General features: G+C 37.7%; 1 protein-coding gene across 2 annotated transcripts in view; it reads left to right on the forward strand.

Annotated features, from left to right (window-relative positions):
* Nucleotides 1-25,412, forward strand: part of CDK14 (cyclin dependent kinase 14) — a 487,128-nt gene that overhangs the window by 146,825 nt on the left and 314,891 nt on the right. For both annotated transcript variants that reach the window (XM_084897427.1, XM_084897428.1), the window contains one exon: nt 11,513-11,592. In XM_084897427.1, coding sequence (XP_084753553.1) covers nt 11,513-11,592 — 80 coding nt within the window. The remainder of the gene's footprint in view (nt 1-11,512; nt 11,593-25,412) is intronic.

A 25,412-nucleotide genomic window follows, 5' to 3' on the forward strand; every position in this document is an offset into this window, starting at 1 on the left:
AACAATTACCTTGCTTTGGGAGTAAGTAATTTGAAGAGGACATGCACTGGCGTAAGCAGAATGCCTCTGTGGAAGGCAGGACCAGCAGGAGTGTGTGGACCTTTCTTCTGTGGTTGTCACTTTAATTATTGCTACCAAACAGAGATCTTATGAGTATGGGCTCTGAAGTTAGACCTCTAGATTCAAATTGTGGATTTGTCGCTTCCAGTTGTTAGATCTGTGGCTCAGTTTCTTAATAAAGTGAACTTCATAATGTATCTGTCACATAGAGGTGTTACAGTGATTAAGCGAGTCAGTGTAAATAAAACCCACAGGCCCACCGTACTGTGCTACTAGGTGCTTTAGGGGTATTCCACAGGAGTGTTATTTTTGAGTTAGAGACAACTATCTTGATTTTAAAATTATTGGCTGTGTATAAAACCATTTTAATTGGCTAATTTGTTCTCTGGCTCTGTTGTTATGGATGGGAAGTATTTTAGAATAGATCTTATCATACTAATTATGTATAATTTTTATGAAGGTCTTTCTCGATGTTTTGTATTAATTTACATATTTCAAAAGATATTCATATAAAACCTGATCTTCAACATATGTATGTAGATTGTTTTCAACTTTATACTTAATTGATTCATTTTTACTTTGCCACTCTGCTTGCCTATAAAGCCATCCATTCTTGAATTACTTTTATTTTTAGAACAATCTTTTAAATTTAGGTAATTCATGATGCCATGGCATTGTTCTCCAATCCTTTTTGTCATAAAAGACAAATCAAACTAGGTAAGGGATATAACATATTTATTTATTTTTAAAAATATGTTTCTATTGATTTTTTACAGAGAGGAAAAGAGAGGGATAGAGAGTTAGAAACATCGATGAGAGAGAATCATCGATCAGCTACCTCTTGCACACCCCCTACTGGAGATGTGCTTGCAACCAAGGTACATGCCCTTGACTGGAATCAAACCTGGGACCTTTCAGTCCGCAGGCCAATGCTCTATCCACTTAGCCAAACCGGTCTCGGCTATATTGTTTTTTAATTTCATTTTAAAGATATTTAACAGTGACATATTTTTATAATTATGAAAGTATATATTTTAATTGGAGAAAATAGAAATTACTCATAATACTTTTGACTTGATATGTCTCCTAGTCCTTTAACCAAGTTACTGTGTATTTATAATAATTTGTTGGTTCTCCATGGGCCTTTGCAGCCAAACACCAAAAAAGAAAACACTAGCTTTCTATTCTGATTATCACACAAACTTGGTGTGTGTGTGTGTGTGTGTGTGTGTGTGTGTGTGTGCATACATATGTATCTTTATTGGAATTGGGTTGAGGATAATCTGAACTCTGAATATCCCAGACTTAATGGCTCTCCAGGGTTGCTTTAATTGTTTTGTCCTGCTGTTCCAAACTTCATTTAATCTTGTATGACTATGTTTGCATGGAAAAATGTAAGATCTCTGTGATTCACGGTACTTGGCAATGAGTATTTGGGGACTGCTCAGTCTCATGGTGAATCAGGGATGTACTTCCTGTTGTAATTCACTTAACTTCTTGGAGATAGTCTTTTTCCTGAAAGTAGACACTTCTCTCTTATGATGCTAAACATGTTTGCCTATACTAGGAAAGAGGGAGCATTCATGAACCTGTTAGAGAACTGGGAACTGGGAAGCTTGAAATGTTATGGTTTACCATCAGACTTGATTGTCTTTTCTTTAATCTCAGTTTAGGTGTTGACTCATTCTGATTGTGATACTGTAATTAGGCTTTTTATAAAGAAAATTATGAAAGAGTGGATTTGCTTTTTGTGTTTAGATACAGTATGAGGTATAGTATGTAAAAATTTGGCAGAAAATATAGATGCCTTTCAACTTATCATGGGATTACGGTTGAAAATACATTTAATACACCTAACCTACAAAACATCATAGCTTAGCTATCCTACTTTAAAGTGATCACAACACTTACATTAGCCTATAGTTGGCAAAATCATCTCACTGCCACAGCATCACTAAAGAGTGTTCTAGTACATATGGCTAGCCTGGGAAGAGATAAAAATTCAGAATTTGAAGTATGGCTTCTAATGAATACATATCACTTTTGCACTATCATAAAGTCAAAAATTAAGTTGCACCTTGTAAGCTGGGGCCCATCTGGTATAAGTAATCTAAGAGAGGGGAAACAGTAATAGCATCATCCAGAAGTACACCCATTCCTTTCCTGCTTTTGTGAAGCCTTTTCTATGGGAAAAAGCTACTGGAGATAAAAATGTACCTGAAGTGGCAACTTGACCTCAGAAGGAGAAAATATGATTTCTCTAGAAATGTAACAGGCAGCTGTTTCAAAGAACTCACATGTTTCTCCTGACAAGTGTGCTTGAAAGGGGGGCTAGGGAAAAATAAAACCAAAAATAATCCCAACCTCTTTTTTATTTTTTATTTTAATTCTAACCTGAGGTTATCTCTTTATTGATTTTGTTCAGAGGGAGGGAGGGAGGGAGGAAGGGAGGGAGGGAGGGAGGGAGGGAGGGAGGGAGGGAGAGAGAGAGAGAGAGAGAGAGAGAGAGAGAGAGACAGAGAGAGAGAGAGAGAGAGAGAGAGAGAAGCAGTTGCCCTCTATATGTGCCCCACTAGGGATCAAACCTGCAACCTTTTCATGTACAGGATGATGCTTTAACCAACAGAGCCACCCACTCATGGCACCCCAAATCCTTTTTTTCCTTTATCCTTACACCATGTCTTCATTCTTAGTTTTCAGTGCGATGAGTGCTTGCATATTTAGGGATATAGATTGTTGTATGTTATGTATGAAAACATCTAGAACTAACGCAGTACATTTCAAATCTCACCATGTGAAATATCAAACTGTGAAAACTCCTCATTGTAGAATACATTTTCTTTTCTTTTCTTATGGAACCCTACCCTCTCACCAAATACACTTGGCCCTTCTCAAGTACTTTCTGGAATATATATACCCAGCTACCTTCCAACTGTGGTGTCCTGGCATCTTTCCCATGCTTTGTGCCTACACTTGGTGTTAACATTCTTTGTCTTAGATAACTTTGCCTTACTTTTAAAAATAATCTTACATCTGTTATTCATTCATTTTAGTTGTTCAATCTTTTCTTATTTCCTCTTTGGTAAATAATTTCCTCAAGGGCTGCATGCATGTGACTAATTGGTTTACCCAGAATGGGAGGATTTAAATCTGAGACCTATGAACCAGGAGGTCATGGTTCAATTCCCCATCTGAGCACATGCCTGGGTTTCTGGCTTAATACCCAGTAGGGAGATTGTAAGAAGCAGTTGATCAATGATTCTCTCTCATCATTGATGTTTCTGTCTCTCTTTTCATCTCCCTACCTCCTTCCCAAATTAATAAAAACATATTAAAAACTACCTCCCTCCCCACTCCTACTGATGATTTTGATTAGCAAAATGGTGTTATTCAAGTTCTATCATTTTTTCATTATTACACACTATTTCTCTATATAAAAGCATAATATGCAAATTGACCTGACAGTGGACCGACTGGTTGGCTATGATGCACACTAACCATCAGGGGGCAGAAGCTCAATGCAGGAGCTGCTCCCAGCCCTCAGACCAAACCACTCTACATGGCAGGATCTGATTTCCCGATGGGGAACCGGGAACTGGGAACCGGGGCGGCTGTTGGCAGTTGGGGAAGATCAGCCCTGATTGCAGGCCAAGCCTAGGGACCGTACCCGTGCACAAATTTTGTGCATTAGGCTTCTAGTGCATCTAAAAAGAGAAACTTTTCACATATCAACAACCTGATTATACTGGGATATAGTGTATATGAAAATATAGGAAAGAAAGGTAAATGTTTGATATGTTCTCTATATTTAACAGTTGTTAAACTAATGAGATGATTCTGTAGCACCCTCTAAATATAACTAGTGAGTTTTCTTAAAGTTTCATTATAAACTTCTGGACTTAAACATTTTTTTTTTAGTCATAATATTTCTTCTTATTATTTTTATTTTATTTTATTGATTAGGGTATTGTATACGTGTCCTTATCCCCCATTGGCCTCACGCCCCCCACTCATGCCCTCAACCCCCTGGTGTCTATGTCCACTGGTTAGGCTTATATGCATGCATACACATCCTTAGGTTGATCTTTTTGATACCTTTCTATCACAGCTATTATTTTTGTGACACTCAAATTACCCCATTGATGAAAGGGAGCCTTCTACCTTCCTTTGACACATTTAAGCCTCTTTGTAGTTTGCATTATGTCTGTCTCCCTGGTGAGATATAAGTGCAGGGACCAGCCATGTCTGTGTTGTTCCTCCCAATTCCAAACAGAATCATCGTCTCTCACTGAATATTTGTTGAATGAGGGGCAGGATATTAACAAGTCAATGAAGGTCTGTTTTGTAGAAGAATATTTAGTTTAGTCTTTGTGTAGTCCGAACTTCAATCAGAAAATGGAAACTAAAGGAAGAAACTTTTGGCTCAATGAAATGAAGAACTAAATCATTTGGGGGTGTTCTAGGGGAATTTGAATTTCATCAGAGTCTTCTGGGGGCTACTTTTTTTTCTAGTCAGTGAGAGGATTAAGATAGACAATCAAGCCTGGAAGGCTCTTTTTGTCTGCTCAGAAGTCTGAATGATCACTAATATTTCTTTACTTGCAAGATAATAGGACTCTCAAATTCTTCATTGACAGATTTTATTTTTGGGAAGGTACAAAGTTGGCTGGTTTAAAATGGTTGAAATGTACATAATTCTGTTTTCTCCCATAAACATTGTATGTCACTCTAATTTTATGTTTCAAACTGTCATGAGCTTGTAAAACATTGGTAGTGATGAATTAATGCTTTAGCAGTCATGATTTCTTTTATATGTCATAATTGTTTGAGCATACCCTTTTCTCATTGTATTAAATCTTCAGACTTTTTGTACTGTTGGGCACATCCTAATAAATAGCCATTACACTATTTTCTTATTAATCTTTGGGTGTTAAATTTAGCAGAAATAACATTAGTTCCCTTCCACTTCTCTCTAAAGTATTTTGGTAACAGTTAGGATGAGGTGTACTTGCTGACAACTTACCTTGAAATTCTAATTTATTTTCTGAGAATAAAATATAATAATAGCTCTTTTAGGATATTTCAGAATAGCAAAGGTTAAATAGCACAGGAATGATTTTCATTTACATTTGAATAAAAATGAATTTTATGGGGATAGCAAGGCTATGAATACTTTTTTATTTTTGAAGTGTATATGTAATACAGGATGATTAGCATTTTAACTTGTGCCTTAAGAAAGAATTAATAAAAGAAGTGCTAATAGTAAAACCTTTAAAATATTATAATGACTTTGCCAAAAAATTATAAATTTGGCCCTAATTATTGCCCTTGATATACCCCATCTTGTCATTATCACTCCCCTAGTAATATCTACTTTTTCTTCTATTGCTTCTAAACTAATGCAGTAAGGAAACAAAAGCATTATATCTGCCTCAACTCAGTATTATTTTCTTTAGCAGTTTCTCTTGAGACAGAATCATAATGGAAGAGTAAGGGAGAATATATTAAATTTCCCAGAGTATATTAAATTTCCTTTAGGTGTATTGACTTAATTTCCTTTTATATCCTCCAGACATAATTTCTTCTCAGTGTTAGCACATGGACACTGTTTTCAGAGGTGACCTGGATAATATTTGTAATTTTGTTTTATTATACTGCTATCCTATTAATTTCAGGTAACTAATGAAATAGAAAATCCTCAGGCTTTCCCTTGAGAATTGCTCGCCTGTAGTGACATGCTCTTTGTGCATCATTCTTTGAACCTGGGGAATTTACCTTGAGCTAACCTGAGAGGTTTCCTTCGCAGGTGTCACAAAATGTGAATGAACAAATGAGGAAATACACGCAAAAATGAGTAGGCTGTTGGTCGACAGAGCTTCCCTCTCACAAGAGAATTGCATTATTTACAGACGTAGGGTGCACGGAGTTCTGAAGTTGGCATGGATGTGTATTTGTGATTAGGACCGTTCTGAGAGCTGGATCCACTGGCTCTGCTGGGACACCCAGTGTCCCATCTCTGGGTGGACAGTTCCGTGCACACGCGCATGTGGGCATTTCCCAGGCTCTCAGTTCCTCTTGCTGCACTTGACAGCTTGTCCAGTTTGACAGGCAGACTCCATAAGTGAGTCATTCATCCTGAAGTGAGCCTCACAGTGAGACCGAGCTGGGAATGGCAGCTGTTGGAAGAATTAGAGAATCAAGAAAATCTCTGAAATGAAAATGGCTTCCTATAGAGCTTCAAACAATTAGACACAAACCTGTCAGTTTTCTGTAACAGAATGTTCTGTGGTGATAGCAACACAATTTAAGGCATTTATTTTTAGCCATGTTATTTACCTGTTTTATGTCTCGATTGCCAATCAAGCCTTGATTGCCTTCTGTTCATTAGCTTTTGATGTAATTAATAAGACTTGTTAAAGAGGAATCTTCCGTGTTTTCCTGTAAACAGCTCTAATTTATTGGTTCAATTTGAATTTTGTTAATGATTCTGAAGAACTTAAGACAGTGTTTGAAGCCTGTGTTTTTAATCTTCAATAAAATAGCTTAAACTGACAGGTAATTATTAGGTACAATGTTTAGTTTATTTTTCATACAGCCTTCTTCTTTTTAAAAATTGGTATTTTGTTAAAGTAGTAACTTGGAATTTCAGCTCATACTAAAGTTTAAAGAAATATATGCACCAAAGATTGAACATTAGAAAATTCGTGATTTTCCCTCCAGAAGTACCTTTTCCAAAAGTGGGTCCAGTGACTTAACAATGTTACTGGATTTTAGAACTGAGGGATTCAGTAGGTGATGGGAGTCTAGACATGTAGAGAAAAACTAATTTAAAAAAAAGCAAGTCATAGTGACTCTTAGGTTAAAGAGCAATTTGATAATCAGTATGATTCTTAGTGGGAAACCCATCAAGCAGTTGGAGAAGAGGAAGATACCATGGTCTGGGCTTGTCTTGTTAAAGGATAGTGAGAGTTTTGAAACATGTCTGTTGGGTTCAAAATGTTAATTAACAAAGCATTCTATAAATTCTAAAACTTTAAGGAAATGAAAAATTTCCATATCTGCATGCATCAAAAACAAAGAGACTGCATCTTTAATTTGAAAAAAGAAAACATGAAAGATGTGAAAACGTTATAAAAATGTGAGATTTCTGAAAAATTTTAAAGCAATAATTTTTTCTGTTTGGATAAATCTGACCTGTAACATTGGATAAGTTTATGGTGTACAGCCTGTTGCTTTGATATATTTATCTATTGTAATATGATTGCTGATGTAGTGATATTTATCACATTATATAATTACAGTACAGTGTTATTGTCTATATTCATTATACTGGGCAATGTTTGTTACTTAGTACAAGTTTGTACTCTTAAAAACCATCACTTTTTTTTTTAACATTTTTTAATTAAATTATTATCTGTGTACATATTTTACCATTGCCCCCCCATACATACCCTCCCTTCCCATTGGTTGTACTTATATGCATGTATACAAGTCCTTTGGTTGATCTATTATCTCCCCCAGATTTCCCTACCCTACCTGCTGTAATTTGACAGTCTGCTTGTTGCTTTACTGTCTCTATATCTATCTTTTGGTTCATCACTTTATAATGTTCTTTATTATCCATAAATGAGTGAGGTCATGTGCATTTGGGTTGTTTCTATGTCTTGGCTATTGTGAATGATGCTATGATAAACATGAAAGTGCATTTATCTTGTCGAAATCTTTTCATTTTCTTTGGGTACATATCCAGAAGTGGAAATTACTGGGTCATATGGTATATTTATTTTTAATATTTTGAGGAACCTCCATATTGTTTTCATAGTAGTTGGACAATATACATCCTATCTATAATGTATAAAGGTTCCTTTTTCGCCACATTCTCTCTGGCTCCCATTGTCTCTGGTCTTCTTGATGATAGGCATTCTAACATGTGTGAGGAAACATCTTATGTCGTTTTGATTTGTATTTCCCTGATGATTAGTGATGTTGAGCAATGATTTTTACACTTCATTATTGAGTTAAATTGCAGGTATAAGGAAGGAAATATCAGTATATTAACATTATTAGTATTTATTCAGTAAAATATTTTGAGAGTCTATTCTGTTCCAGGAAGTTTTAGGTACTGGGCACATGACTGTGAACAAAACAGAAAAAGTACCTTCTCTCCCAGAGCTAATAATCTGGTACAAATCTTAATTTCATATGGTATAACACAACATTTCACTGTTTCTAACTAGTGTGATGATCATAACTATAATGAACTAATGCTTGAAGGTTTAATTCATGGAGAATTATGCTTCAGAATCAGAATCCCATTAACCTGGATCTTGTTCTTCTTTTTAATCCTCACCCAAGGATGTGCTTATTGATTTTAGAGAGAGGGTAAAGGAGGAAATGGAGGGAGAGGGAGAGGAAGAGAGAGACAGATATTGATATTGACTGACTACCTTCTGTACGTGCCTGACTTGGGATAGAACCCACAACCTTGGTATGTGCCATGACCAGGAATCAAAGACAAAAGCTTGCAGTATACAGAACCATGCTCCAACCAACTGAGCCACAGCAGTCAGGGCTGCATCTTGTTCCTTTATGCAGTTATCATAGAAAATACATTCAAAAATTTTTTCACTACAGAAATAATACACATACCAATAATGAATGCACTATGAGATTAAAGGTGCTCCATTTTTAGCTGTATTTAAAATGAATTTTGGCTCAATTAAAGGTTTAATCTCTTTTCAGTGAATTACAAGACAGTCAAAGCTTCATGGTCTGAGAATGTGGTTAATTGTATAACCTTCAAAAACATGAATTCCCTGCATCCCAGAATTCAGTTCATGATACATATAAGTTAACAATCTCAAGGGATATGGGGAAGCTTTGTGGGAAGAAGGTTGTGTGTGTGTTTTATGGGTGAGGGGAAAATATCAGCAAATGAGGGGAAAATTCCAAGCAGTTCCTGGAATCAGTTCCTGCCTCCTCGGGGAGCTAGCGATGAGCTCAACTGGGCTGAGAAAAATCTGTGCAGCTGTCAGCGCTGACTGCATCCCACCCCAAAGCCCTGCCGAAGGTCTCCCTTCGTCCTAAAGGACAGAATGGAGAGCACAAGGTGCATTCTCCAGTTGAACCGCATGTGCATATTAACGTTCTGCCTGCACCTGGGTACCTAGAGTGCAATTAGGGTGAGAATGCTTAAGTAATGCTCTCAGAGAGGAGATGTGCAGAGCAGAAAAGCAGCAGGTCTGACCTTCCCGCTGAAACACAAGGAGAAATAAACACCAGGTAGATGTCACATCATGGGACCTTATAAGATCTCCTTATTTGATTACTGTAACCCATAATGTATTTCCACAGTGAGCTTCATGAGGCATGCCAATAGAATAGTTTGGCTGTGATAAATGCCTTGGCCTTTTGAGTTTCATGTCTGTGGCAGCTTTTTGAGCAAAAACAATATCTAATGGATTCAGTTCTTTAAAAAGAGACACTCAAATTCTTTATTTCAGACTCAATTCTCCTTCTCTAGTTCCATAACCTTGAAAGATTTTTAGCTGCAATTTAAATTGCAATGAAAATCCATTTTTCATCTATCAGATTGGCAAATTTAAGGGTTGATAACATAGGCTAGGGGGAGGGGGAGGGAAACAGGAGCTCTCATTCTTTGCTGTAGGAAATGCAAATTGGTATAGACTTCATGCAAGATAATTTCCCAACATTCATAAGGATTAGAATTTAGAAAGGCACATAATTTTGATCTTGTAATTTTATTTTTAGGAATTTACCTTACAGACCTCTTTTTACATAGATGAAATTACATGTCCAGGAATATTTATTGCATCATTGTTTTAGTAGCAAAAAGTTGGGAACCTGCCAAGTGCCCATCAGTAGGGATTGAATTAAATATGTATCAGTCATGCAAAGGAACACCCTCTGGTTTTTAAAAAAACAAGATATAGTTTCCATGAATTTGTTAACTGATAAAAACTATACTGTATGCATACTACCATTTGTATATGTATATGTATTCTATGCATATGTGTGTGATTTAACGTGTGTGTGTGTGCATGTGTGTGTGTATACATACATATATGGCGGAAAAAAGTAGATTTACGGTTGTGAGTACCTGAAACAGAGTTTATATATTTTTTAAAATCCTCACCAGAGAATGTTTTTACTGATTTTAGAGTGAGAGAATCATTCATGTATGAAAGAAGCATCAATCAGTTGCTGCTCATATGTGCCCCCACCAGGGTTTGAACTTGGAACTTAGGTATGTGCCTTGACCAGAAATCCAGCCAGCCACCTTTTGGTGCATGGGGTGACACTCCAACCAAATGAACCACACTGGCCAGGGCCAGAGTTTATTCTTGTATTGTTATTTACTATTTCCCACATGAGCAATTGTAAGCTTACTTTTGCCGTGTGTGTATGTGTGTGTGTGTGTGTGTGTGTGTGTGTGTGTGTGTAATGGTAAGTGGTAACCTCAGAGAATGGGAGCTAGGTGGCTGTGAGGGAGGGTGTGGTGGAGAGATTTCCTTTTCATCAAATACTTTCTTGTACCTTACAGAATTTTTAGTGTGTGCATGTTTTACCTATTTTATTTAACAAAATATGCTGCTAGGTGCAGTAAAGGTAGAAAGTAGAACATTTAACTGGAAGACTAATATAGGTAGACATGTCTTTGCTGACAGAATTGACTGGATAAAAGTGATCTGCCTAGTGCATTCTTACTTTTAATTAGAGCTGATATACATTTAGAATGCATCTGGAAGAACCATTTGCTTTGGATTGGTCTTGTATAACCGTGTAATAGTAAAATATTCATAATTTTTATTTTAATGATGCACTGTATTATAAAACACAAACAGACCAAATATAACTTTAGGATTCTCTAGTAAGAAAAAAATTGTGGAAGGGAGAAATGGTTGATGTTGACATGAAGGGAGAGAAGGAGGGAGAGGTGGGGGAAGAAGGGAGGGTTAGAGGAAGGAAGGAAAAGGAAGGGAAGGAGGGGAAGACAGAAGCTGGAATTTGTCCTTGGGAATTGAGTGACCTCAGTTTAGGACTGAAGATGAAGACTTTTCAGGAAAAGAAACAAAGGAGCTACTGGAGAAAAAAAAGAGAAAGCTATTTTGATTTTTATTTAATCTGGGAGTAATCGATGAAGCATGGTGATTTTATTAGGCATTAATTTCGGGAGGGAAGGAACATGGAGTGAATCAGAAAACTTCAGTTAAATGTTGGACTGTGCAAATGTGAATATTTAAAATGGAGTACTTAAAGTGAATATTTATGATGATGATACAGAATTCCCAGCCTTCCTGGAATTAATCATGTTGTGGCGGCGTAATTGAGTCATTGACATTTTCAGTGCAGAAATATAAATTGTAAGGAAGAAAATTAGAACCGTAACAGGAGCAGATTTTCAAGGATTTGCTTCTCATTTTTTTTTCAGGGTAAATGGGAAGTTGGTAGCCCTGAAGGTGATCAGGCTGCAAGAAGAAGAAGGTACACCTTTTACTGCTATCAGGGAAGGTAGGTATTTTCTCTTATTACCTTTGCTTTTGTGTTTGCATGATATCCGGAGCTGTTTAGATATTGTGCACCTCTGACTATGCTGAGTTTTTAAATTATATGGTTATATCTCTTACTGGAATGTGTAAACTGAAATTTAAAGGTAGTACCTCTTGCAGTCGTATCCAGTCATGTTAGTAAAATGAGACCATCCTGCTGCATACTCAGGTGTGGGAGTCAAACAGACGGCTGTGTATTGAAGATGCGATGATCACTAGCTGACTGAGGAATTTTGTATTTCTGACTTGGTTTGCAGAGTTCCTAAGGAACATATTAACCTAGCATTGCTCTGTAGTCATGACTTTTAAGGAAAATCTTTAAAAATGAGGGATCAGCCCTCGCTGGGTGGCTCCATTGTTTGGAGCATCTCCCTTGTACCAAAAGGTTGTGGGTTCAATTCTCGATCAGGTTGTGGGTTTGATCCCCAGTCAGGGCTGTGTACAGGAGGCAACAGATAGATGTTTCTGTATCTCTCTCTCTCTCTCTCTCTCCCTCCCTCCCTCCCTCCCTCCCTCCCTCCCTCCCTCCCTCCCTCCCTCCCTTCCTCCCTCCCTCCCTTTCTCTATCTTTCCCTTTCCTCCTACCTCTCCCTCCCTCCCTCTCTCTCTCCCTCCTCCATCTCCCTCTCTCTAAACATATTCTCCGGTGAGGACTAAAATAAAGTTTTTTAAAAAGGGTGGATCATACTATCTTATTACTAATTTGTATTCTTTCTTGATTTCTTTGTTCTGTCCCTTACTACATTTTCTGCTGCTTTTTCTTACTGACTTATAGATACCCTTTATATATGAACATCATTTACGTTGTACTTTCTTCTATTCTGACACTTTCCTAAAAATTCCTTTTACAGTGTAGTTACTTGTTACATATGAGTTTAAATTTTTATTAAATACTGTTGCTCTTTTGCTTTATTACTTCCTGCATAGTATTTCTACACCAAAATTACAAAATATCTTTTATTAGGGGGAACTTTTAAGTTCATTTTCAGTATTAATAGCTTTACCTCAACAACATGTTTGAAAGTACAAATCATCTTTACATAAAACTTCAGCTTATTTTTGTACTGAAGGAAACACAGCTACTTTTCAGCTGATCTGCAATGAGGTATAAATATCATTTAGGTATAGATATATATTTGAAATCCTTTGTTAAATATTTGAAATTATGTGTGTACACAGACCCTGTTATCTACAGCTTTCATTTAATTTTAATAGTTGTTATATAAAGAGGGTTTTGGGTCTGATGAGATTGAAAACCACTGGCTGACATCCTCAGTGAGTTCCAGTTGAACTCTGGAGAGGCAAGGTTAAGAGTGCTATTGAATTTGCTTATGGTAGATCCTGAAAGTTAGGTAGTAGGACAGTGACCAAGAGATGCCAGGCCAAGAGAGAAGCAGGAGGAAAATGAAACTGGGAGGCAGCCTGCTCCCTGGAGTTAACCAACCTAACCTTGCTGTTGGCGCCTGTTAAGAGATATTACCGGATTCAGTTGTGATAGTCAGGCCCATCAATGGGAAGTTCAAGGAAGAAGCAGGTAGGGTCCATGGGAGCTGTGGATGAGCTATCTGTTTATACTGCCTGCATATGAGGCAAGGCCTGTGGGCACATGGTAAGTCTTGAGATAAACTTAGAAACTGGCCCTAGGATTCAGTTCTGTTGTAGAATGCAGGGCTGGCTCTGTAGCTGCGGCCTTGTTTTGTGGATGGAGAGCCTCTGAAGACTTTTGAGCTGAATGCATGAGAAAGATAAATCTGACATTAGGATATAATATAGTTTAGGTCAGAAGGAACTGGGAGGCTGATAGATCAATCATTCAAAGTAGTGCAGATTTGAAATTATGAGGGCCCAGGTTTACTTGAAAGCAGTGTCAAAAATGATGGGTAGAGAAAGAACTGTCAGAACTAGGTGAATTATTGGTTATAGATGATTTGAGAGGGAAATATCAATGGTTTTGAGTCTGAGTGAAAAATACGATGCCAGAGGGAGAAATAGTTTGTGATTGCCTGGAGGACTGCTTTTAACACTTCACACTGTGAAGCGGCTGTTATCCAATTTCATTGTCACATTAGCCATTGCAGGTTATTTTTGGTATAGAATTTACATTGGTTATAGAATCTATATCATAAATATAGAATGGAGGCTCAGAGAGGTTAGATGACTAGTCCAGGGAGTTGCATCTTGTATCTAGCTGTTTTTAGATCAAAATAGTGTCATGCTAACTTCGAGGGGTAATTGATTTGGGTCTTAGGCATTTTGAGTTCGTTCATGAGACACTACACTGAGTGGCCAGATTATTATAATCTCTGAGTACATGATAATCTGGCCACTCAGTGTGTGTGTGTGCGTGTGTGTGTGTGTATTTGAGGCCTGGTGCATAAATTCATGCATGGGTGGGGTCCAGCCAGCCTGGCCAGGGGGAGGGGACATAGGCGGTTGGCTGGCCTGCCTGCTGGTTGAGGGGACAATTTGCATAATAGCCTTTTATTTTATAGGATATACACTGAGTGGCCAGATTATTATGCATTCAGAGATCATAATAATCTGGCCACTCAGTGTATATGACAGTGTCTTGTTGGTGATGTGGGAGAGTAGCTGACAAAAGTTCAGCCTAAATAGCATCTGTTTATCATGGTTCTTAATAAGCTGAACAGGTATGTTTTTGTGGGAGAGAACTCAGAGTGAAGTCAGGGAGTTAACTTGCAGGGCAGTGTAGTGAGGTAGAAGGCCATGGATATTGGAAAGCTGGGTGTTGATCCTGATTTTGTTTTTTATCACCGTACGATATAAGTAAGGCAAGTTACCCCTGTTGGTTTGCTGGGACTGTAACAAAGTACCACGAATGGAGGGGCTAAAACAACAGAATTTTATCATCTCACGGATCTGGAGTTTATAAGTTCAAGGTCAGGATTTTAGGGCCCTCTTTCTAGGGGCCAGGAGGGAAGGATCTGTTTCAAGCCTCTCTCTTTGGCTTATACTAGTGGATGGCCGTCTTCTCCTTTGTTCTCACATCATCTCCCCTCTCTACCTGCCTGTGTCCAAATGTCCTTTTCTTATAAGGACACCAGTCAGAATGGATTAGGGAACCACTCTAATGCCCTCTCTTTAACTTAATTACCTCTAAAAAATTTGTCTTCAAGTACAGTCACGTTCTTAGGTGCTGGGATTATTACAACATATGAACCTTAAGGGACACAATTCAGTTCACAACGTCACCTAATGGTTTTGGACCCAGTAACCCTATTTATAGGACAGGAGTTGGTTTGTGTCATCTTTTAGAAACTGTCTACCTCTGCATTGTGGATTTCATTTCCCAGGGACTCTTTAAACTCAGAGTTTGACAGCTCTGGAGATCAGAGAACGACACAGGATTGCTGAAGCCTGGAAGAACTGATCACAAAATGACATTGCATTTCCTTTTGAATAAAATACTTTGAGGTTTTCCTAATAATAAATGACTTCTGAATGATTTTTATGGATATAAGTGACCCTGTACTAAGGAGAAGAATCAAATTCTGGGTCAGTTTTGTTTGTTTCTCTTTTGCCTTCTCATTCCTGCCTTTCATAGTCTTAGTTTTTTTTTTGCTACTTATGTGTGAAAACAAAAGCTATCACCAATGCTCATAATCCTTCGCTGTTACTACTTCTAGAATCTGCACATTAACTCCTCTGCGTGGCTGGTGGTAGAGCTTGAAATATTTAGGACGAAGGTGGGAGATGCTTGCGACGTGTTCATTCTTACACTGAAGAGGGAGTGGCATGGCCTGTGCCATTTCCATGCAGCCCTGGAATGTTAGTTTGCCTCTTTTCTGCCGTTTTGGTCAATTTCCTTATTCACAAAATGTCAACAGCAGGAAGATTTCGAAGTAGAAAAGCACTGTGCACAGTAGCGTAGTTCTCAAGTGGCTGTTTGCCACTTATAAGCTTACCTGGGTATTTAGATTTTAACACGTAATCTTCACCTAAAGTGTAAACACTTGTAAGCAAACTTAATCTTACCTATGTTTATGTCCAAAGGAGGACTTTGAATTTTATCTCATAGAACCAGAGCGCTCAGTGGCTTCATTCAGGTGCAGGTGCATTGAAACTCCTTCTTTCTTTGATGGCAGCTGAGAGAATTAAAGAGCAGTGCTGAGGGCCAGCTTTCCTCTTTTGATTTAAAGTCTTTATTTGATATGGTCATGGTTTTTAATGGTAGTCATAAAGAATCACAAGGTAGGTTTGAAAGGGAGTAGATGGAATTTCTTAGAATATGCCAGTTTTAAAACAACTTAAAAGTGTGTATTTCTTTTTTTTTTTTTTAAAGTTTTATTGATTTTTTTTTAGAGAGAGAGAAGAAAGGAGAGGGAGAGAGAGAGATAGAAACATCTGTTGGCTGCCTCCTGCACGCCCCCTACTGGGGATCCAGCCTGCAACCTGGGCATGTGCCCTGACTGGGAATCGAACCAGTGACCTCTTGGTGCAGGTGCATGGGGTGATTGATGATCAATCCCCTGAGCCACATTGGCTGGTTAAAAATGTGTATGTTCTTACTCTGTGATAGTATTAATATATCCTAGGTGTCCAAATATATTTTTGGGCTAAGATTTCCTCAGACAAGGAAGTGGGGGAACCAGTTTGCTCCTTATGTGGCTTCTTGAATATCTAATGGTTTTCTTAGGTAAGACTTACACTTGATGAGAAATCTGTACATTCTAATAGAGAACAATTTAAAATTATGGTAGTAACAATATCAATCAACAGTATTTAGTGTGTGCTTAGAGACAGGGCCTGGTCTCACTTAATTCTCACCAAAGGCTTCGGGTGTGCAGTCTCATTACTTCTAGGTTAAGGGGAAGAAAGTAGGCCATGGAAAGGCTGAGTCATTCCGCGAAGGTCACAGCTAGTATGTGGCAGAGTTAAACGTTGAATCCGGCCAGCCATGCTCCAGAGCCCACACTTAAACATTAAGCTGTGATAGGGAGATTTTTAAGACGAAAATTTGAGTTTATACTGCACATTTGCTTCCTATAGAGGGTTACATTATTGACATTAAATCAAGGTAAGCCAAAAAAGATAGATTGGTTTGGGGGGCTGGAGGGTGGGGGTGAATATAGGGGAAAAGCTGGTTTATGAAAGTGCAGGCGTATTATTCAATAAGTATCATGGGGCAGCATCTATGTAGGGCAAGCCTGGGTCAAAAAGCGTAAAGGAAACAGGCTCATCAGTGTAGCTAAGACACAGTATAGGAATGAAGAAGAAAAAGAACCCAGTGGTGGTAAACTGAAGAGTATGGGACTCATTATTTGAATACATTCTTTTAAATACCCGTTCCAATAGTCCCATATGTTTTACCCAGCTTTCATCTCTCTCCCTCTTTCCACCCTTTTCCAGAATATGAGTGTTTGTTGGTTTACTCCTCAGTTGATTTCATGCCCACCCCCTCTTTAATAGAAACTAAAGTACCCAGAAAGGAAGAGGTAGATAGAAATGCAAGAGGAGATTAAGAAAGACAACATCTTTTTAAGTGGAAACAGTTAAACTGCTAGTAAAATGAATAATTGACCCTTTAATTGTTTCTAAATTGTGTAATTATAATTTAAATATATAATTAAATATTTTAATAGCACAGTAAATTTGGTAAATGAATTATCTAAGTTATTGATAGTACTTTTGTAAAGTTAGTAATGGTATGAAATAGAAAGTAAGGCTGATTTTAATTGAGCCTTAAAAATGTTGGTTGACTGCTATTTGGATTTGTCATCACATCTATCTTACATCATAGCCTCTTCGTTTTTGTTGCTTTTCTAACCCATATAATTATTTTTCCCATTGCTGTCTGATATGATTGCTTATGAAGCTTGAATGTTAGGTTTGACATCTGAGTTGTAATTCAATTGGTAATTAACCAGTCTGAGTTTCATATTTTGCATTTCATGTTTGAGGTATTCTTTTACCTTCCAAGGGCTGTCCTATACATTACCACAAACTTGGTGGCTTAAAAGAACAGAAACTAATTCTCTCACAGATCTGGAGGCTGGAAGTCCCAATCACAGTATCGGCAGGACATGCTCCTTCTGAAGGAACCTAGGGGAGAACCCTTTCTGGTCTCTCCCTGGCTTCTGGTGGCTCCCAGCAATCCCTTATGTTTCTTGGCTTATTTTTGCATCATTACAATCTTTCCCTTTGTCATCACATGGCCTCTTCCTTGTGTGTGTGTGTGTGTGTGTGTGTGTGTGTGTGTGTGTGTGTTTTTCCTGTTCTTATAGGAACTGTAGTTGCTGGACTTATGGCCTACCTTATTACTGTACATCTTCAACTTAGCTCATTACATCTGCAAAGACACTATTTGCAAATAAGGTTACATTCTGAGCTTCTGAGTGGACATGGGTTTTGGGGAAATAGCAATTCCACCCACTACCGGTGTGTTTATCCCTCTGTTTCCCAGAGAGAATTGTAGGTAATAGTGGACACTGGGGAATGCATTGCACTTTAAAAAGCTCAGGAGAAAAGTGGACTGAATAATGGCTTTGATCAAACTCCACAGAGCTTTCTTGTCACTAAGGGTACGTATATTAGACAAATGGATGCATTAACTTTCCTCGGGCTGGTTTGTTCTTGGTTCTTTCTATTGTACATAGGCTCTTTTGTCGTTTAGAATTTTTTTTTTTTTTTAAAGTATTACTTCCCTGGATGACTGAAGGCCTCATGAGCTGTAGCCTGTGTGGAGAGAGATTATGTCAGGCAGGGTAGTGAGGATGACTGAGGCGTTGGTAGTTAGTTTGGAAGGAGGGAGAACTGGTAAAATAGAGATCCCCAAAGCTGCGAAGTAGATATAAAATGACAACTGTCTGCTTTCACAGTCCTGTGTCTTGATTGTTAGAACTTAATTTCACTTTTGATTGGGACCCTATGCTGTTCTCAAGAGTCTGTTTTAAAAGTCCAGTTATGCAGTCAAACAATTACATAGCTCTTAAGATCAAATAGAACCTAACTATTTGTTGTAATATCTTTTCCTTGACAAGATGACTTTTGAATTTCTAATGTCTGGACACCTTCCTGGTGAGAGAGGAAGTCTGCCTGAAAAGTCAGCTCTTTCATTCCCTCCTTTTCCCCTGACCTGGACGCGTTCTTTCAGGCTACAGGAAGCCAAATGAGAAGGTGGGCACAGATGGGAAGGCAGGAGGGTCCTGGAGCATAAGCTCCTTCCAAACAGAACAGACCACCGTGCTGGGGAAGGAGCAGAGGGCAGCCATCTGCTCCTCTGTTTGCCTTTTATCAATAGCAGTATTGTGGTTTGTTCATCATCTTGTAATAAAGTCTGATAAACGTTCGGTACCTCAGTTTCCCCATTTGTAAAAGAAGAATACAAATACTAATATACCTCAGAGGATTGTTAGGATATGGCAGTCATTAAATATAAAGATGAGGCCATAAACTAGACACAATCATGGAATAATGAAGGGTTCTTGGAAATAAAATCATCATTAAGAAGAATTAAAAATTCAGGAGAACATTTGAGTGACATTACAAGGAAAATTCCCCAAAGAGGAAGAGTTATTATTGTCTCTTATCTTTTTGAGGATAAGTGGTGCAGTTCCTTTTCATTTTCTTCTGTATTCTTTTTGTTTCATTTTTTTCTGCCTGTCTGTTTTGTTCTCTTTCTTATTGAAAGCATCTTTCAGCTGCCTGAGATCTTGATTGACAGCTCATTTAAGTGTGATACACTAATATGTTGATTGAAAACTCTTGGTTCTTGGGTAAGGAATGTTCTTGTTTGGTGGGCTTCATTTCAGGGTGATGGGGATGAGTTAGCCAGTTTTTTTTTCTTTTTAAAGCCCCTCAGATGTCAGTATGTGGGAATCTTTTCTTGGGAAGATTCTTAAATTTCTATAGAAGGAATTATTTAATCTCCTGTCTAAGGGATTTAAATTTGCTGCCCACATCATGGTAAGAGATGCAGGTAGTGGGGGATTCTCACCATTCAACATGCAGAGTTTTATCGAATCTTGTTTTCAGTTGAGGCCATGTGGCTAGTTTACAGGGACTAAGAGGTACTGAGGTACTTAAGGCAAAAAATGATGAAGTTCTATAAAAGGTCTTGGCAGTAGGGAGAGGCAGTTTGGGAGGGACTTGGAGGGACACCTGGTAGAGTTAGGTGTTTTCCTTGGCATGGAGCTTGATAGAGATGGAGGTATGCAGAATGACTTCCAGGATTCTGGCTGGAGTAATTAGTTAGATAGTGGAGCCAATACTAGGAAAAGGGATACAGGGTGGAGGTAGGTATAAGGAGGTAAAGATAGTGAGTGCAGTGTTAACATGTTAAGTTGGGAGTCTGATATTCATGTGCAGTTGTTTATTTGGTGGTGCAATTTGTATTATAAGTCTTTTGTGCCTATACTGGGGACCTTACTTGGCACTTTCAAGTTCATGATCTCATTTAACCTTTCAATATCATGAGGAAGGTTGATGCTGTTATCTTCACGTTAGTAATTAAGAAGCTGGAATCTAAAGAAATTTTTGTCCAAAGTCATACAAATGATGATGTGCAGATTTAGAGTCAGCTTGGGTCTTCTGTCCTGTGCCCAGATCAGTGACCCACACATGATAGCCACTCAGTACATGTTGATATGTGAGCCAATGAATAAGCATGTCAATAAACTTCAAGTCATTTCTTTTTATTCTATTACATTGCATATAGTAGGAACATATATGAGCAAAGTTGTACATAGATTTTTTTTTTTTTTAATGCTGCTAAGAAGCATAAAGTGAAGTTGGGAAAACATCATACAAAAAGTCAAAAATTTTGACTCTTGATAGAAACTGTGCTATTAATACTAAGTGTGATTATGAGTCAGCCACTTAACATATTTTTCTTCTGTTTCCTTATCTATGTAATGAAGGGGTTAGACCAGTGGTCGGCAAATTCATTAGTCAACAGAGCCAAATATCAACAGTACAACGATTGAAATGTCTTTTTAGAGACAACTTTTTTAAAACTTAAACTTCTTCTAACACCACTTCTTCAAAATAGACTCACCCAGGCTGTGGTATTTTGTACCAGGAAGAGCCACACTCTAGGGGCCAAAGAGCCACATGTGGCCCGCGAGCCGTGGTTTGCCGACCACTGGGTTAGACTATCTGATCTTAGTGCTTCATGGTTAAAATAATAGTACCAGCATGAATTTTTACCGAGATAAATATCTATTATTGTATCATTGGTATTCTTCATACACACATGCTGTAATGCGATGTGCATTTACTGTGCTTAAAATATATATATTTTTAAATCCTCTATTAACCCTTTATGTCTGTCACTGCAAAAATAAACATGAATTGCTTCTGAGCATTTGACAATTGACAGACAAAAATTTTGCAAATGGAAGGTAAAAAATCTATAAGTCTAGACTTTGATTCTAAGTAAGTTTATGAAAAATTGGCAAAATTGTTATTCTTTGTAAGTCTGAGTAATTTGATGGGTGTCTGCCAATTGACATCAACAAAAAATTTTCAAGCTGTTAGATTTGTGACTTCAAAAACTGTGAAAATCATCTTTTTTATGTCTAATTTTAAAAGTTAGAGTTTTTAAAATAAAGTAACTTTTTTCTTGTCTGCTTTAAATTGTAAAAAAAATTATATTACACTTCGTTCTCTTACATTTGGTAATATAAATTTTTTTGGAAATATATAAATTGAACTATGATACATTTATATTCAAAACATTTTAAGAAGGATTATGTAACTAGCTTTAATCTGAAGGCATTTATAACTGGCTAAAAATCTTCATGGTCTTTTTGGATATCTTCTGTGCTAAGCTTTTGAAAATGTTCTCTCATTTAATTCTGATAGTAATCCTATGGTAAATATAGGTATCAACATCTCAAAAATTATAGATGAGGAATTGAGGCCTGGAGATAAATTGTGTTGTTTCAAACAATTTGCTAGTAAGCAGCTAATTTAGGATTCTAACAGGGGTCTTTTCACTGAGGTGTTTGTTCCAAAGATGACATCTTTTCCCTTCCAAATTTCTTGACTAATTTTAAAAAGTGATGGGAATTCATAATCTACGTATAAATTGCTTGCCGTGATTTAATTATCATAGCTACTACAAGTTGCTTTATAAAAATGCAGTCTGTTGGCATACATTTATCATTTCAGGAGGGAAAGAGCAGGAGTAGGGGAAACTTTCATGCACTGAACTGTGGGCATGGAGTGAACCACAACCCAGCTCCATGCCCCTCGACCAGGAATCCAATCTGCGAGCCTTTGGTACCCATGCCAGTGGTGGCATGCTTGTGGTCTAACCACTAATCATTCGGACCAGGCCTCTGTGGGAACTTTTAAAGATCATTAATCCCATTCTTGAAAGTAACTTTCCCATGACCTAATGGCTTCTCCAAGGCCCCACCTAGTAATACCATCACCTTTGGGAGTTAGAATTACAACATATGAATTTGGGCGGGTGGAGGGGAGGGATTTGCACAAACATTCAGACCATAACAGATAGATGGGATTCATGCAAGGGAAATGACTGTTAGGAAAGCTGGCTAAGGTAGGAGCTATCACTTCCTCTCCACCCGCCCTCCAACCCCATCACCAGTTTGACTGGCAGAGAGGAAATTAAAGATCTTAATGGTGGATGTATTGGTTGTTCCTTAACATTTTCTGATGAAAACTGTAGATCAGTGGTTCCTAACCTTTTTTTTTTTTTTTTTTTTACCATACCCCTCCTAGGAATCTCTAAAATCCTTATGCCTCCCCTGTAATATATAATTCTTATTATTCAGAAAGTGAACTCTTATTCACCTTGAGGAAGTGTTAAAGGCCATTAACTTGGTCTAAATAAGCTTCCAAAGAACATGGCATCCATGAAAGAGAAAAATAAAAGAACAAAAGGACAGTTGAAGTACTGAGGAAGAAATCACCAAGAAATTGTTAAAAAGAAATAAGAATATGAAGTAACAAGAAAAAAGATAGCAAATAAAGTTTCAAAACATTTAATAGAGAACTGAAATGCATAAATATGTCACAATATATACTTATATAGTGTATATGAGGCCCCTAGAACCATAGAATGCAAAAAAATTCACTGTTAATAACTCATTCTCGAATTGCCACCCTTAAAAATAAAATTCTCCCCCTGTGGGGCATGTGCCCCACATTGGGAACCATTGCTCTGTTCTTGAGTTCACTGTTCTTCTTCTTTTTAAAAAATTTATCTTACATTTGTTCCTGTCACAGAAGTTTCATTGTTGATACTGGATTATTAATGTGGCAGGACATCTGGGATAATTGGTGAGGAAAAAACCAAGAGACCACAGATCTATGAGAGAACGTCCTGAAGGAAAGAGGAGACAGAGCAAGTTGCTGAAAAGGAAGAATGTATCTGGTCAAGGGGGATTAGTGAGGAGTTGAGAATGATTTAAGTCTTAATGATTTAATGTGTCTTAAGCAAGGGTGAGTTTGAGATTGATAGAGAAACATGGAAGCCAGCAGTAGCAGTAGTTTTAGAGTCTGTGTTTGAATAGATGTTTTATATGATAACTTTGCGGCAATAGCCATATATCCAGTAGACATCACTGGGTCAGGATTTTTAGCTGAGAGAGACTTTAGTGATTGTGTCACCTGGTTCCTTTATCTTAGAAAGAAAAGACTGAGAACTAAAGAGTTGAGTAGGCCATTTGAACTACCCAGATCAGGAGCGCTCAGGCTTGGAGTGAAAGTTGTGGGAGGCATTACGATAGTGAAGATGGTTAGAGATCTGGTGTGAATCACATCTTGAGAATGCAGCTCTCACCACAGAACGTATCTCATCTTGGTGGGTGTGCCAAAAAGATACGTCATTTAGGTTTCTCTGTATTTCTCATTTTCCTCTGACATTTTGGAATGTGGTGGAACTCTTCAAAAGACCATCAAGTAATTCCCATTTCAATTTTGTAAGAAGCAAATTAGTACCATATGTGGAGAAAATGTACCATATAGTTTATCACAGGAAAAGTTTAGAAGTAGAAAGTTAAAGGAAAGTTAGTGTAAAACACTTACATTTTTTTGGACATGTGCCATCTCAATCACGTCCCTGAGTAGTACACTCCTAAGAATTGAACTCATAATAACACTTAAAAAAGGAAAGAAAGAAAGAAAAAAACCCTAACAATTTGAACAGCGCCCAAGAAAAAGAATTAAAGGAAATAATAAGCAAGAACTTGGCAGTGGTTCTGTCATCTGTGAGTTGACACTCCTGCCTTCTGTCCTGAAGTTAGGACTCATGTGGGTGGGAACCAGCAGGGGCAGTTTTAATGATGACAACTTGGTTCCACAGAAGGACTTATGATTATCACATTTTCTTGATGAAGACCAGAATTCATTGTTTCTGTAGGGGCATCATTTATTTATTTATTTATTTATTTTGCCAAATTTGAGGCAGTTTCCATGGTTCTGTTTGTTTAAGATGACCTGCATAACATTTCTTAAAAGTTCTAAGTGCATCATAGACATTTCACAAATAGCTGTCTCTGACGTTGCTTTCTAAATGCCTTTAATTGTAATCTCTGTGGGAAGAGATACATTTCTACACGCTCAGGGACTTCCAGGATTGGTTTGGACCTTCTCCTATTATGTTCATACATTTGGAATGTTGCAGACGGTTGATGGGGGTAAAGGGAACCAGTAAGTCCCTCACCTACCCATCCCATTCTGCAGATGACAAACCCACAGGATTGGCCACTAGATAGCTTCAGACCAGGGCCCAGCTGACTCTACAGCACAGCCCTTACCCCTAGGATATGCTGCCTCCCAGAGGCAGGGTCAGAGAGGGTAAGACTCACCCCTAAGTGATTTGCTACTTGATTGGCCCAGAGCTGTGGACCCTTACTCCACTCCTGCTCCAGATTGCCTTTCGTGGCCTAACACATGCAGTCCTCTCTAGTAGAATCATGAGTGTATTAGAAAACAACCGAAACTTGGCTGGCAGGGATGTCCCCATAACCAGTGAAATTTTTGGAACAGAGTTTAACCAGATACTAGACACCCTGCTATTTCATAAGGTGATTAATATAGCAGAACTTGGTAATACCACACATGGTGGAATAATTACTACAAAACCCCAGTATTTTTGAAGTGTTGCTCTATCAGGGGAACAAAATCAAACTGAAAAAATGGGAAACTATGGAAGTACAGATGCTTATTACATAATTTTGTTTTGAAATGAATGCTTGAAAATTTTCAAAATTAGGGAACTCTGGTAGCACTGAAGTATACTTGAAAAAGTATACTTCTAGACACATAAATTCCCAGAGACCTTTAGCTCAGTACTAAATTGTTGCAGAAGATTGTTGCACATATTGCCATTAAGCTGATCCTATTATAATTTCAGATTTATTAAACCATTAAAAAGAAAGTAATAAAATTATTCTAAGCAAGCAAATGATAGTAAATTTGGTTTGCTAGGAGTATTTTTCCTCAACTCTGAATTTTATGCGTGAGACGGAAAATTACCTGCAATGTTTAAGAGGTAAGTCCTGTTTTATGGCTTTAGTAAAACCTTCATCAGTCTAAAAGGTTTTGAGTAAAACAAAATCTTAAAACCCACCAAGAGCAAATAGTCAAAATTTTTTATGTATACCATTTGTTACCTATACTTTTCATATGCTGCTTTTTATTACATATATTATGGTACTTGGAGCAAAAATATGACCAAAGAAATATGTCAGTATATTAGTTCAATGATTTGATGAAGCTGTGTATTGCTTTTGGGCTACATAAAGCATCTAAGCAAATCCTTAAGTATGGTGATGTATTGCTTTGGCA

This window comes from Pipistrellus hanaki (assembly GCF_964339955.1).
Source record: "Pipistrellus hanaki genome assembly, chromosome: 10".
Lineage (NCBI taxonomy): Eukaryota > Metazoa > Chordata > Mammalia > Chiroptera > Vespertilionidae > Pipistrellus > Pipistrellus hanaki.